This window comes from Palaemon carinicauda, chromosome 21 (genome assembly GCF_036898095.1).
Source record: "Palaemon carinicauda isolate YSFRI2023 chromosome 21, ASM3689809v2, whole genome shotgun sequence".
Classification (NCBI taxonomy): domain Eukaryota; kingdom Metazoa; phylum Arthropoda; class Malacostraca; order Decapoda; family Palaemonidae; genus Palaemon; species Palaemon carinicauda.
In genome coordinates, this window is record NC_090745.1 from 15207107 (window position 1) to 15220507 (window position 13401).

Genomic DNA, 13401 nt, shown 5'->3' on the forward strand with positions numbered 1-13401 from the left:
CTCATTAATTTCCAAAACATAAATTTCTAAAGAGATTTTTATTTTTCCTAACTGTACAAACCCGAGTCCTTTAATACAAGTTTGCTTTCAACAAAGCTAGATACGACAATTAAAACTTTAACAAAGTTGAGTCATAGTTACTGCCGAGTGGTGGGGAAGACTCACACACTTGACAGGCCACTGAGCCAACACTCTGACCTTGAGTAAGACTTTTGGGGTGGTTAACGAGGGAAGCATAATCTAAAGAACTTGGGTTTGTATAGTTAGTAAAAATATAAATTAGTATAGAGACTTGTTCCTATACAAATATAAATACTTTTCCTTTAATGGGAGACTTATCCTTAGGTGGGAAGAAGTCCCTATAACAGGAAATGTGCAAACACTTTGGTCCAGTACAGGAACGAAAGTGATAACTACTGTCAACCTCCTAATGAAATGGTCATGTGTTCGGCTACGTCACTACCAGGAACTAATAGACAATCAAGAAATCCTATATCCGAGTCGAGGATATGTTAGCATGTATGGTCATTATGAAAATTAGTTGCATATATTTGGCCATCCTCTCCTTTGTCTGGGTAGATGGCAGAAATAACAAAACTTACTTGTAAGAAAAAATGCTCAATTATGAGGCACCCCTGTACATTATCTGGAGTCCATTCCAGCAAATAATGGAGTGGCTGCTGCACCCCAAGGAAAGGAAACAAAATAGGCGTAGAGGAGCTAGGCGATTTACCTCTCATTCTGGACATACAGTATATCCTTCAGACAAGATGTTTCTTTTTCTAAAAGACATAGCTTTGCTCCCCAATCTGCTGAGCAACTACCACCTGGCAAAAGATGTTGACATCGAGGAGCTTGTTGATAAACTCTGGTAGATGTGTAGAGACTGTTCTGTCATTACTCATCTCTTGTCTTCACAAATTACACCCCTGGGGCAAGTTTTCCTCGCAAGCTGGGACCAATTCCTTATTTAACTTCGTGCACTCCAATCTGGGATGTTCCCTTCATCTCCTCAACATTAAGAGGAGCATGTCTAAATGTCCCACGAAATAAGAAAAAACAATGTTCTAGGATCTTTACTCTTATTCCTTCCATTGCTGTAGGGTAAGTTATAGTGTCCTCCCAAGAAAAGAAGGCAAGTCATCCTGGTCCCCGCTAAACCCTTCTTCGAGGGATGAGACGAAGAAGGACTTAAAGACATGAAGGGCTTGGTTCTAGGTCCAGACAACAAACTCCTGAAATAAGGTAATGGAGATCTTCTATCCTTCAGAAAGACTTGTGACACATGCCCTTTCCTACTTGCCTCATCAGGGATATAGTAGTAGAGGATTGTCTTGAGGGTCTTAGCCCTATTTATTGCCTGTCACTCGGGTTCGAGAGGGATTGCTCGAGACCTGCAAAACTTTCTCTAAGACCAGAGCTCCCTAGAAGCTCCTCATGAGTCTCGAGTCTCAACCATTCTTGCGATTAATCCTAGAAGAAAACTTCTATCAAGGGCCAAGTACTATGCTTTACCACAAAGACAGAAACATCCCTAACTACAAAAGAAAGAAAACAGCTAGTCCAGATATCATCAGTGTGTATCCGCTTAGGAAACATCCAAGTCATGCTGAGCCCCAATGTCATCTCGAGTGCTGAGTAACTGGCAGAACGGGATAATGGACGCAAAGAAATAAGCTTCAAAAATTCCCTAGGATGATGAAAGGTATCCTCGAATGCTGCCGACGAACTAGGACTGGAATATACTGAAAGTTTCTTGTTTCAGCTGACTGGTAAACCAGTCGATTGATGGTGAAGACCTGAAAAAAGAAGCTTGAGTATGTTTGCATCACATAATCATACATACTGGATTGAGTTGATTTCCCATGATTGCGCTTGCTTGATAAGGGTACAGTATGTGAAACAAGCCCCTTGTTGAGCCAGTCACAAAGGAAAGCAATGTTGTTCATCAGCACTTTTTTAAAAAACTTGCAAAGTAGCAATGATACAAGAGTTATCAGTAGGTTGAAAAGCAGGTGCATTTCTTCAGTGGATCCTATCTACAAGGCAGATAGAATATTTAGGTGGGTGCCCCCCCATCCCTCCTGGGAAATATCTGTAGCCACAGATTCTCCGGAGGTGAAGGGTTCCAGCGATAAAGATCACCATGCAGCTACCAGGGTAGATCGTACAGTGTTCCTGTTCCAATAAAACCAAAAGGCAAGAATACTGGTTACTGATTAGGAATACTTTAGAAAATACTAGAGCAATTGCTGGGGAGCCTCTTGTGGGAAACCAGTCCCTCTGTCAAAAGAAAGGTCTTGTCACCGACTTACGAATGAGGGCGAAGACCTTTGTACAGTAATCATAGAGTAAATCTTGATCTCTGTCTTCATAGAGAAGGTAATAAAGTCATTTGCCAAGGAGTCTGTGATTCTGATAATCCTTGGAGAATCCTTTTTGCCTTTAGGTCATTCACCAGCCGGTCCACGAACAGGGCGATCCCCAATCGGAGGGAGAAGGGACTAACGAGGGTTAGCCGATCTCAATCGATACCCGAATTGCTTACGGCTATCATAATCTCCAAGGCTACAAGGACCTTGTGCCTTAGCCTTTGGAGGTCAACCGTAGGAACGTGGTCCCATTCAGAGTGTAGCAGCCTTATAAAAGTGCCTTCTTGGTCAGCAAGGATCCTTGTCAACAAGCATGGAAGCTTGTACGGGTGCTAAGATTGGGTCTGAGAATTCCAGTTCCAATCTCAGTCGCATGAACGAGTTGGAAGACCTTGGTGTTTGATCATGAAAGACCAAAGGAAAACCTTGGCGCTCGTGAAAGGAAGATCTCGTAGCCAGTACAGGCAATGAGAATGTTCACAGGTCCATCCTTCACCATTTTCAGACGGGGAAAGCCGGAATGAAGCACATGCCAGACATTCTATAACCCGAAAATCACCAAAAACTTGGCGAGAGAGACCCAATTGTGAGGCGTCTTATGTGGTGTCCAAAAAGCGAGTAGAAGACCAAGCAGTAGTAATTGGTCATACCAAGATAGCTCAAATGGTGATGGAATGAGTAGAGACCAGTAGAGAGATGTCCGGGATTGTGGTGATTGTGTCATGGGACTGGTCTTCTAATGTTGTTAAGATTGTGGTGCTCTTCGATCCTATGTTCCATCATGCTCGTTCTGTTGAATTGTTCTCTCTTGAACTCCCAAAGATGGAAGGAAAAGAGGGCAAACCCTATAATCATGCACAAAGATGCGCATGTTCAGTTTCATACGAGACCGAACATTGATGGCAGGCGTTTAAAAAACGTATACTGTACTCTAGTAAGGAAATGTCCTGACCCAAAACCTCTTGTTTGGCATACATGGGAAGAATGTAGAAGAATTGTCACTCCAAGTGGAAACACTTTCGGTACTTAACAGTGGTTTTCTTTATCCTTCAAAGTCTCGGCTTCACCAAAGTGTCCTGTTAATGTCCCAGGTAAAAAAAAAAGGGCTAGGGGGAGGGCTGCTAATGTCCTTCCCAGCAGTGCTTGTTATTGGTCTCGCATGAGATAGGTGACAATTATTCTTTAGATTTGTAAAATGACAGAGAATTATATATTAATACTCCAAAAAGAGTAAAAGAATTCATTTATCTTTCTTTTGTCAAAATCAATATCTGTTAACATGTCCCCTTAGATCGGAGGCATCACAGCTGAGCAAACAAACCCCAGGACAACACAGTCTGGAGGCTACAACTCTCATTTCTCCTAAACCTACCAGTGGTAGCAGGAGTGTGATCTCCTGTATTTCATACCAAAACCCCTTCTCAATGGAGGGTGGAGTTTTGGTACTGTGGTGCTCCTCAACATGAAACCATGTAGAGAAATCAGTTAAATGTATTGTAAGACTGAATAATTGGGCTCCTCTCCTGTAGGGCACTTATCCTTCTGGGTGAAGACATCCCTCTATAACTCTTTGAAGAAGGTGTGAATACTAGTTCTCATAGAGGACTGAGTGCTGGTAGAAGGAACATAAGCACCTGTACTGTACCTAGTACAGACTTACTTCCCCATGATGGGTTGGAAGGTTGTAAAGCACAGACCCTCTTACACGAACGTCAGGAAATATAGGGGAAAGTCTTGTAAGACTTAGATTTTTTAATAATCTGTCTTCCCAGATAGTTTCTTCTTCTTTTGGAATAGCTGGTGTCGCATCCAAAGGCTCAGTAGCTTAGGAAAAATTTTCTAGTGTATTCTTGTACAAGGCTGTAAACTTAATTCTCGTGTAAAACAGATCACATGTACCAGGTGTGGGAGTTCTTGTATTGCATACCAATACTTAAACTCGATAATTGGAAAGTCGATCGATCAAGGAACGGCTGCAGAACACTTGGCAGTCCTAGATGTGGCTAGAACTTACAGTCACTTCTCAATAAACAAGATTGTCATCACCAGAGATTACACTGTCGGGCACACAACAAGTATAAGGAAAGGGACTACCTGCTTCTCTGAGGGAAGTATAGTAGATAAAACCATTTCACTCGTAGCTTACTCCCAAAGGAAGGTCCGAGCAGTAATCCTTTATAATCCCGTTGTAGGAGGGGAGGCTAAGAAGCTTGAGTAACAGGAGAGAAGAGAGGTCTAGTGGATTTCTTCAATATCTAGGAAGACCCAAAAGGTGAAGTCTCCCTCTTCAAATTCTTCCTGTATTCTAACTACTGTAAACAGCCACATCTTACACATTACAGGGGATGACTGCATAACGTCATGTCTCCTGAAAGAGGAAGAAAAAAAACAAATGGGGATCCACATTAATCCTGATCATTAACATGATGTACTTGCAAGACTGATACACATGACCAGGACTGCATGCCCATGCATGGTTTTTCCATAGAGAGCAACACACACCCACTCTGAAAAAAAGAATAAATAATTAGATGAAAAAACAGCCAAGTACGGAAAGAGAGAGTACATTCATACTGCCCAGCGGCTGAAGTCAAAGTAGCTCCCCAGTGGGCTAGCAAGGGGCAGAAGCTCCCCTGCCACCCGCCAGCATCACTTCATTATGAACCTAAACAGCAGCATTCTTGGTTCACTAATCATACTTCTATTATAGAACGAGGGTTTGTATTAGCAGAGAAACAAATAACCAATCGGCTTAAAGACAAAATTTCAATACCTATGAAGAGATTTCTTTCAAAAACAAATATACAGTAGCTTCGAATTAGACTTGTGGATATTTCAATCCTTACAAAGCTACGAAATTACAGTACCTTCCTACCTTCCAATTAAAGTGTGAAAGTCCTCTCTGATCACTGGTAATGTCACTGTATTTTACAAAATATGAAGTCCAATGTGGCAAGTCTCTTTGCTTGAGATGGGTAGTCAAAACCAAGGATGAGGTCGGTCGAGCTTTGGTACCTTTTTTGAAGATGTTTAATATACGACCTAATTGCATCACATCTGGAAATCATTTCAAATATTAAGTAGTAATCATACATAGCTATTCTATATTGGACTCTCATATACCAGAGTAATTCTTGTGTTGCTCTTCGATCCTATGTTGCATCACATCTGGAAATCATTTCAAATATTAAGTAGTAATCATACATAGCTATTCTATATTGGACTCTCATATACCAGAGTAATTCTTGTGTTGCTCTTCGATCCTATGTTCCATCATGCTCGTTCTGTTGAATTGTTCTCTCTTGAACTCCCAAAGATGGAAGGAAAAGAGGGCAAACCCTATAATCATGCACAAAGATGCGCATGTTCAGTTTCATACGAGACCGAACATTGATGGCAGGCGTTTAAAAAACGTATACTGTACTCTAGTAAGGAAATGTCTGTTATATACAATAAACCATGCATTTTTTCACTGCTTATCAATTACAATACAGTATGCATTTCATGCCATTTCCCCTTGTACATTTCATTTGCTTCTAGGGTTAATATATACTTTAATTACAGTACTTGCGAAACAAATTCGCTACAAGAAATGGAGGAGTGCTGGCTAGTTTGGTATTTTTCCCTGTTTTTCAAATTCAAATGTAATCAAAAAGTTATAAAAAAAATAAGGATTTGTTTTTACCTGTACAGTATTCTGGCATACTAACAGTAGTTTTCCTTTATTTGCTTTAGAATTTTTAGAGTGATATTGAAACATCAACTAACTCCAGCATGTTAATGGCCTGATATACTCCACAACCATTTAAGGTTTATGAACTAAGGCTGATAATACTGTTATTTGATCAATCAAGTGAAAAATATGTAATTATTGATTAACACTACTGTTTATCAGTCTAGGCGAACACTTTAGTGGTTTTCAATTAATTTAACAAACTTGAGCAGCAACACTGTAAATTGCTCTTTAGAAAGTATAGTAAATAATCACAGCTTGCAATTCCATATAAAGTACTGTACAGTACATTACTGTATAATAAAAAGCACTGATATATCTTAATATAAGGGCAAAACAAACACACAAAACCGTAATGTTACAACATATCCAGTACTATATACAAAATTCATCACATTTGAAAAGGATTAAGGATGCTCATGAGCTACAAAAATATTTCTTGTTATACTTTTATGAACTTGATACCTTATTACTTGCCAACAAGAAATCCATTATCTGAAGAGGTCAGATGCTGGTAATTCTGGCATTCTTACCATAACGAATATGATGGCAATTGAGTAACGTACATATTTACTGAAAAAAAAAGGCACATTATGCCAGATTCTAAGTTTATCATTATCAATTCAAATGGCAATAGTAACTTGCAGAGCATGTGCTATTCCCAAGCCCTTATTTTTTTTTTTTACGAAATAATTACAGTCCATACAGAATTCAGTAAGACCTTTATAAATTCTTAAGCTAAAGTCTGCTAAATTATGTCTTCTCCCAATCTGCACCCAAAATTATATTAACTTTAACAATGGCTGCCTTATGTGTAAGAAATGCTTATGAGAATACAGTATAATTCTTCTTTAAGCTTATGTATAGGAAATAAAAACCTTGAGATACTCTATTAAGAAGAAACATCCTCCACTAAGAAATGGCTTCCTTTTAAAGAAAATAAAATCTTGAAATCAAAGGATCTACCATATTTTCAACAATAACACAAATAAACCTTCTAGTCACATCTCCCAAAACTGTAGGTTAACCTATGCCTAGACTGAAAGGAAATAAGACGTCAGGCCCCCTAGCCAATTAGGACATGTGCAAGGTTAGGTTGGAGTAAATTTAAATGATTTTTATTGCTTGAGGTGTGTTCACAGAACAAGACAGTTCCTGTCCAGGAAACATCATTACCAGATAATGATAAGTGGCTGGAATTTGCAGCGATGATGTCAGAGCAACAAACAAACAATGCTAATAGATCTAGCTTAGCTCCACAGTCACTTTACTTGTTCATGGGTAGTGTTGAAAACCAAGATCTACGCAGGTACTAAGCACCGTCAAACTTTAGGCTCAAAAGATATGTCATTTCCAGTCTGGAGCAGTACAAATCATCCTCATGGTGAGCAAGATTAAAATGAAAAAAAACAGAAAAGAAATGCACCACTTTGGAAGAACTGTAAGGGGAACCCATGTACCTATTTTACATAACTGTAAGAAGGCCGTGAATCTCACTTTAGACCAATTACACGAGAATGTATCCAAACATATCACATGATCTTACAGATGGTAAAAACATATAAAACTATGCAGATAACATCTACAGTATGTGGGACGAAACTAAAACTAAAATACTGATGTCATGTAGTAAACACATTACTGTACTCTAGAAATCATTTCTTCCAATACGAACAAGGCAGTAAGACTGTTTCCAAGTAGTGTTTTCACTTTTGACTTTTTTGGTGATCATTGCCGTTCCTTATTATGCTTTAGTAATGATGATTGCTCATCAGGCACTGCCCTGGACATGTGGCCGCACCTTGGGTTAGGTGGGGAACTCCAATGGGAGTGAGGAGTCTTCCCCACAAGGTTAAGTAGGGATGCCAGCCATAGTGCCCTAGGTCAAGTTAGGTTAGGTAAGGAGAGGCCAAGACAAATCACTAAATTTTACTTTTATGATGTACAATGCTCTACTGTAATTCAAAATAGATGGGGTGTTCCAGAGAGGGTGAAGTCACCTAACTAGTCAGGTCAACTCATGTTAGGGAAGGTAAGGGTTGGATATATCCCTGTTAATAACATCAACCTATTTGTTCTTTATACTGTAATGTATGTTGTAACTGATATTTATGATATCTGTTATATACAATAAACCATGCATTTTTTCACTGCTTATCAATTACAATACAGTATGCATTTCATGCCATTTCCCCTTGTACATTTCATTTGCTTCTAGGGTTAATATATACTTTAATTACAGTACTTGCGAAACAAATTCGCTACAAGAAATGGATGAGTGCTGGCTAGTTTGGTATTTTTCTCTAAATGTTTAATGCGGGCTGGGGCAAAATAACTTACGTATCCATTGTTTACAGTTGGGAGACTAATGGTGAGTTATTCCGCATGCGTTGCTTATACTCGCTTTAGCGAGTTCTTCTTTTTTTGTATGACAATCATTACCTGTTTTTTTTGTTTTTTTACCAATTACCAGCTTCCAAATATTTATGGAAAAGTTCCCGGATGTTGTTCTACAACAGCCTTTTTTTTTTTCCACCCTCGCCTTCAGTTTCAACTACACTACCATCATAAAAGGAAATCTCCAAGAGGGGAGTAACATCTATTTCGAAATTTAGCGTAATTTACATCAAGTCGGCAATTGTTTATGATGAAAATGCTTTGTTCAGTGTATAGCTATTGTTGCCCATGTGAAAGTAAAAAATATCCCCGAAACAGTGAGCCACGGGGCTGGTGTGCACAGCACATCCATGTACCGCTTGCCAGAACATAGGAGCAGTGAGATTATTTTATTTGCGAGCGAAGCAAGGCACGGTAGAGCAAAAACCATTAGAAGAAACTAAAATGAATCATAGAGAATTGTGATGCTTCAATTTTCATCCACTTACATGAACCATACATTTTTCCAACTAGCTATCATGTTTTTATTTAGCATTTCTGTCCATTAATATTGCTGTAAATCACTTGTTTTTGGCATTTCCCAACTCAAAAATATCAGTTTCCGACTGGTGTCCCCCGTAATTATCTTTATATAAGGGGGTCCAAAAACACATGAACGGGTGGTTTGCCCCAACTATCATGGTCAGAAATGCAAAAAACACAAGAGCGAGTAGGAAAAATATATGGTACATGTATTTAGCTAGAAATTGAAGTATCACATTTTTACCATATTTAGTAATATTGAACAACTGTAGAGCAAGACGCTTTAACTTCTTTCCAATCACATCAACTATATAATTTTCCGACTGGTTATTTTTTGTCTTATACTGTAAATTTCTGACAATTGTTGTTGATGCAAAACAATAATTTTTGTTTTTCCCTAGCCCCTTTTTGTAACAATCATGGTGAGATCCCAAGGGGAAGCTGGAATTTTAGAGTGGAGGAAACCTAATCACAAAAGGCTGAAATCCACAATTCATACCACAAACAGTTAAAAAAATAAAAAGACCTAGTGCATTATCTGTAATAATTTTCCAAATATTTATAAAACACGATAATGTATCATGGATACTTGCAGAGTTACATTCTTATCTAACCAAATCACGTGCACAAGGAACTTGTCCATCCACCCGAAGAAGGCTGTGCCACCCATTCGTCTAGAACACCTACAACCTAACATGACTTAAGAGGGCCAGAAGTCATGGAAAATACCGAGATGCATTCTAATCTATCTTTTCATAAAGAATCCTTACCTGACTGGGTCTGGACCCCCCAAATAAATCTGACCAATAGAGCTGTAAGCCTTTAAGTCACAAAAAACAGTCATTTATTCTACTGCAACTATTCACATCATGCCCGACCTGCCTTTGAGGACTGCCTCACACTCCGATCGGCATTACAAAGGCCACCATAATCCTTACCATATATTTTGAAAGTAATCTCAAAGGGCGAACATTTTATGTCTTTAAGAAAATCTATGTACTTAGGCATAAAGAATTTGGGAAAGATTTATTTGATTCAAAATGTTAAGTAAAAACACAATTGCTAACAAAATTGTTTGAGAATAGCATATGTGCACGAAGTTAACACCATCTCACACAGGATCATCACAATACTTGACCATAGTACTTTTCCCATTTTCCTCAGTAATATTAAAATTATGCATTTGTGTACCGATAGCAAGGAGAAATCAACATACAGCAATGTATACGATCCTCCCGTACCTTATATTGAATTCAGTGTTGGTAAGAAATCAAATTATACCTTTACTGAAAACTGCTTAACCTTACCCTAACAGTAGGTCCAAATAAGGGGACCTTACAAGTTCAAACTTTTGCACAACAGAATTTCAATATGTTGGTTGCTATTCCATGTCACTATAGCAGAGGGAAAAAAAAGCAGCTATAATGATCTAATAACTATAAATAGTAAAGAAAAAGTATAAATAGGACTACCTTTTAGCTCCGTAAGAGTTTGGAGTATAACTTAACCTGTGCATAATATGCATATGCTTTGGTATGCTGCAAGCAGGAACACTAGGTGCTAAGTCTGTTTAAGAAAGTTAGGGATTATTAACCCAGCTCCCCAATGAGTAAGAATAAGGTAGCCTGGATTGGGTTAGGGAGAAAAAGAGGGTCAATTGTTCACTACTGACAGTTACGGTGAAGGGGTATACATTTACCAAATGTCCACACACACACACACACACACACACAGACCCCCAAAAGCACTAATGTAGTCTTAGGTTAGAAAGTTGTTAAAATAAAGTGTGAATCCTTAAAGTTAATACCTAGTTGATTTTAGAGTAGAGTGAACCTCTACCAAGATAATGGAAGCAGAGCTTTTGAAATTAACTTCCGCGGTCAAATTAAATTTTTTCCGTCCAACATAACCATCCAATAAATTCTAAGCATCATAGCTTCCAATAATCAAATTCAAAGTCACCCTGACAAACAATACTGTTAATAAAGCCTAGGTGGGCAAAGTGGAGGTGCTAGACCTATGACTCGAATCATTTGGCCCACCTGCAATTCACCGTACATACACTGCTCAAGGAACACTACCATATGTATGATGATTTCTTGTTCGTGTGATGACCAACAATGATTATTTTATCTTAACAACTGTTAAAACCTTACCAGCATGAATGTCGAGGGGTTCCAATACCTAAACTTAAGTGATCAAAAGCAACGAGTGAACTTTCAATGGGCCATCGCCACAAACGAGACGAAATCATTGTTGTTCGAGTTCGTTCTCTGCATATGAAAGTTAATAGGGAACATTTCAAAACGAAAAAAATAATGATGCTACTATTAGCAGTGTTGTAATAGATTTCTTAATTTTCAAATATTATGAATTTATGAAATATTATGAATTTATAAAAAAATTGTATATGTAAAACAGCTCCAACAAATAAAATTTATTTTACCAAATCACTAGGGAAAAACAACACCATAAACCTGACTACTGTAATTATAAAAATAAATATGCTATTCTACAACTATACTGGATTTCCAGTTCCCTTTTTTCATTATCACTTTTTTTATTCCCCCAATCCCTCTATTGTTTTCTTAAATAATTTTAGGAAATTGCCACCCTTGCATAACAACGCTGACATCTATTGTATAATTTAAGAGAATTGCTAGTTTGCTAACTTTCCTTAAACATCGTTCCAAGTTATTATTATTATTATTATTATTAAATGCTGAGCTACAACCCTAGTTGGAAAAGCAGAATGCTATAAGCCCAGGGGCCCCAACAGGGAAAATAGACCAGTGAGGAAAGGAAATAAGGAAAAATAGAATATTTTAGGAATATTAACACTATTGAAATAAATATTTCCTATTTAAACTATAAATTGCTGCCTCGTAAATATTCAATCTATTGGTAATAAGAAAATTCAAAGGAGATAATTGATATATGAGAGACGTTTCAGCAATTCAATTTAGATAACTGATAAATGAGGGACGTTTCGTCATAATGTTATCTGCAAGGTGGCTAACTAACTTCAACAAGGCTCTATGGTAGCTGAAAACGGCCGATAGGCCTGTATGTGCTCTCATATTCTGAGAGAGAGAGAGAGAGAGAGAGAGAGAGAGAGAGAGAGAGAGAGAGAGAGAGAGAGAGAGAGAGAGAGAGAGAGAGAGAGAGAGAGATTCTAACCTCAAGATGGCCAAAAGAATTAGTGTAACAAGTTTTGAATTGGAAATACACTTTGCACACAAAACCAAAATAAATTTCTTAATGTAAAAGAGAATTTCACTATTTATCCTATTCAATGCAAAAGCTTATAATTTTTAGATTACCTTCTAGAAACTCGCAGTACTAAAGAAAATAATTTTAGAAATAAATAAATTTATTTTCTTGTGTTTTTACTGAAGTTACAAAGAAAATAAATTTTATTAATATTCCCTGTCTACTATACATGTGTTGATTGCATTATTACTATATATAATAAGGGTGAGGAAAAACGAATATTATACCAGATGCCTACTGATGGAAAATGCTATAACTGGCAAGGATAGATCTCGTTGGTTCGATGACGGAGACAATAGGGAAAAAATAGGGGGGGGGGGGAAAGGACAAAGAAAGAAAGTAGAGTTAATTAAAAGCTGAAAGCACATGGGTAAAATACAAAAACCATAAAATGCCTATATAATTAACTGTTTAAGAAGAGAAAAAACTAAATACTATAAGTAAAAATCCAGGAAGAAGCAACAGACATGAATAGGGTATATCACCCCCTAAATGGTGTAATGGGGAAATTTAAATTAAAAAAAGGCTTGTACCAGATGGGTATATAATTCCATAATTCTTTAAAAACAAAATAGAATTAGGCAATTTACAGACATTACACATCAGGTTGGTGCTGTATCAGATACACAGATAAGATTAACAAGATTTAATAGTACTGTATAACAAATGATGAAGCCTGGGTGTGTAAAACGAAATGACTATTGTTCCCGTTCTTACATATGGCCCATAATCCGCTTAACAAAGAAAAATAAAAGTAACGTAATAGTAGCTATTACGCATTGCACTTAATGGTAGCACACAGATATTTACGAGCCAGGAGTTTTTTTTTTTTTTATCATCATTATTAAAGATGTTGGGCCTTGTGGATTGGTAAGACATTCAAAATTTATGATTTACTGATACTACAGTTTTCATGCTCTATATTACAGAAACTATAAACATCCACTTGCTATTGATGCAGGGCTATGTGACTGACCCATGAAAATTAGATACTTTACGACTAAATTTGACAAAAATTAGTAGCGTAGCTCTCTTTTTTTCTGATAAAATTATTGGCACTTAAGATTCCTACACTGTCAAAAATTGCCGTCGAAATCGGTAAAA

The 13401-nt window shown here is 37.5% G+C and overlaps 1 protein-coding gene across 1 annotated transcript in view; it reads right to left on the reverse strand.

Moving 5' to 3' along the window:
* The window catches only part of LOC137615186 (uncharacterized protein C15orf61), a 549979-nt gene that overhangs the window by 22474 nt on the left and 514104 nt on the right, over positions 1-13401 (reverse strand). Inside the window, exon 3 of the mRNA XM_068344829.1 lies at positions 5248-5429. Coding sequence (XP_068200930.1) covers positions 5248-5424 — 177 coding nt within the window. The 5' untranslated portion in view covers positions 5425-5429. The remainder of the gene's footprint in view (positions 1-5247; positions 5430-13401) is intronic.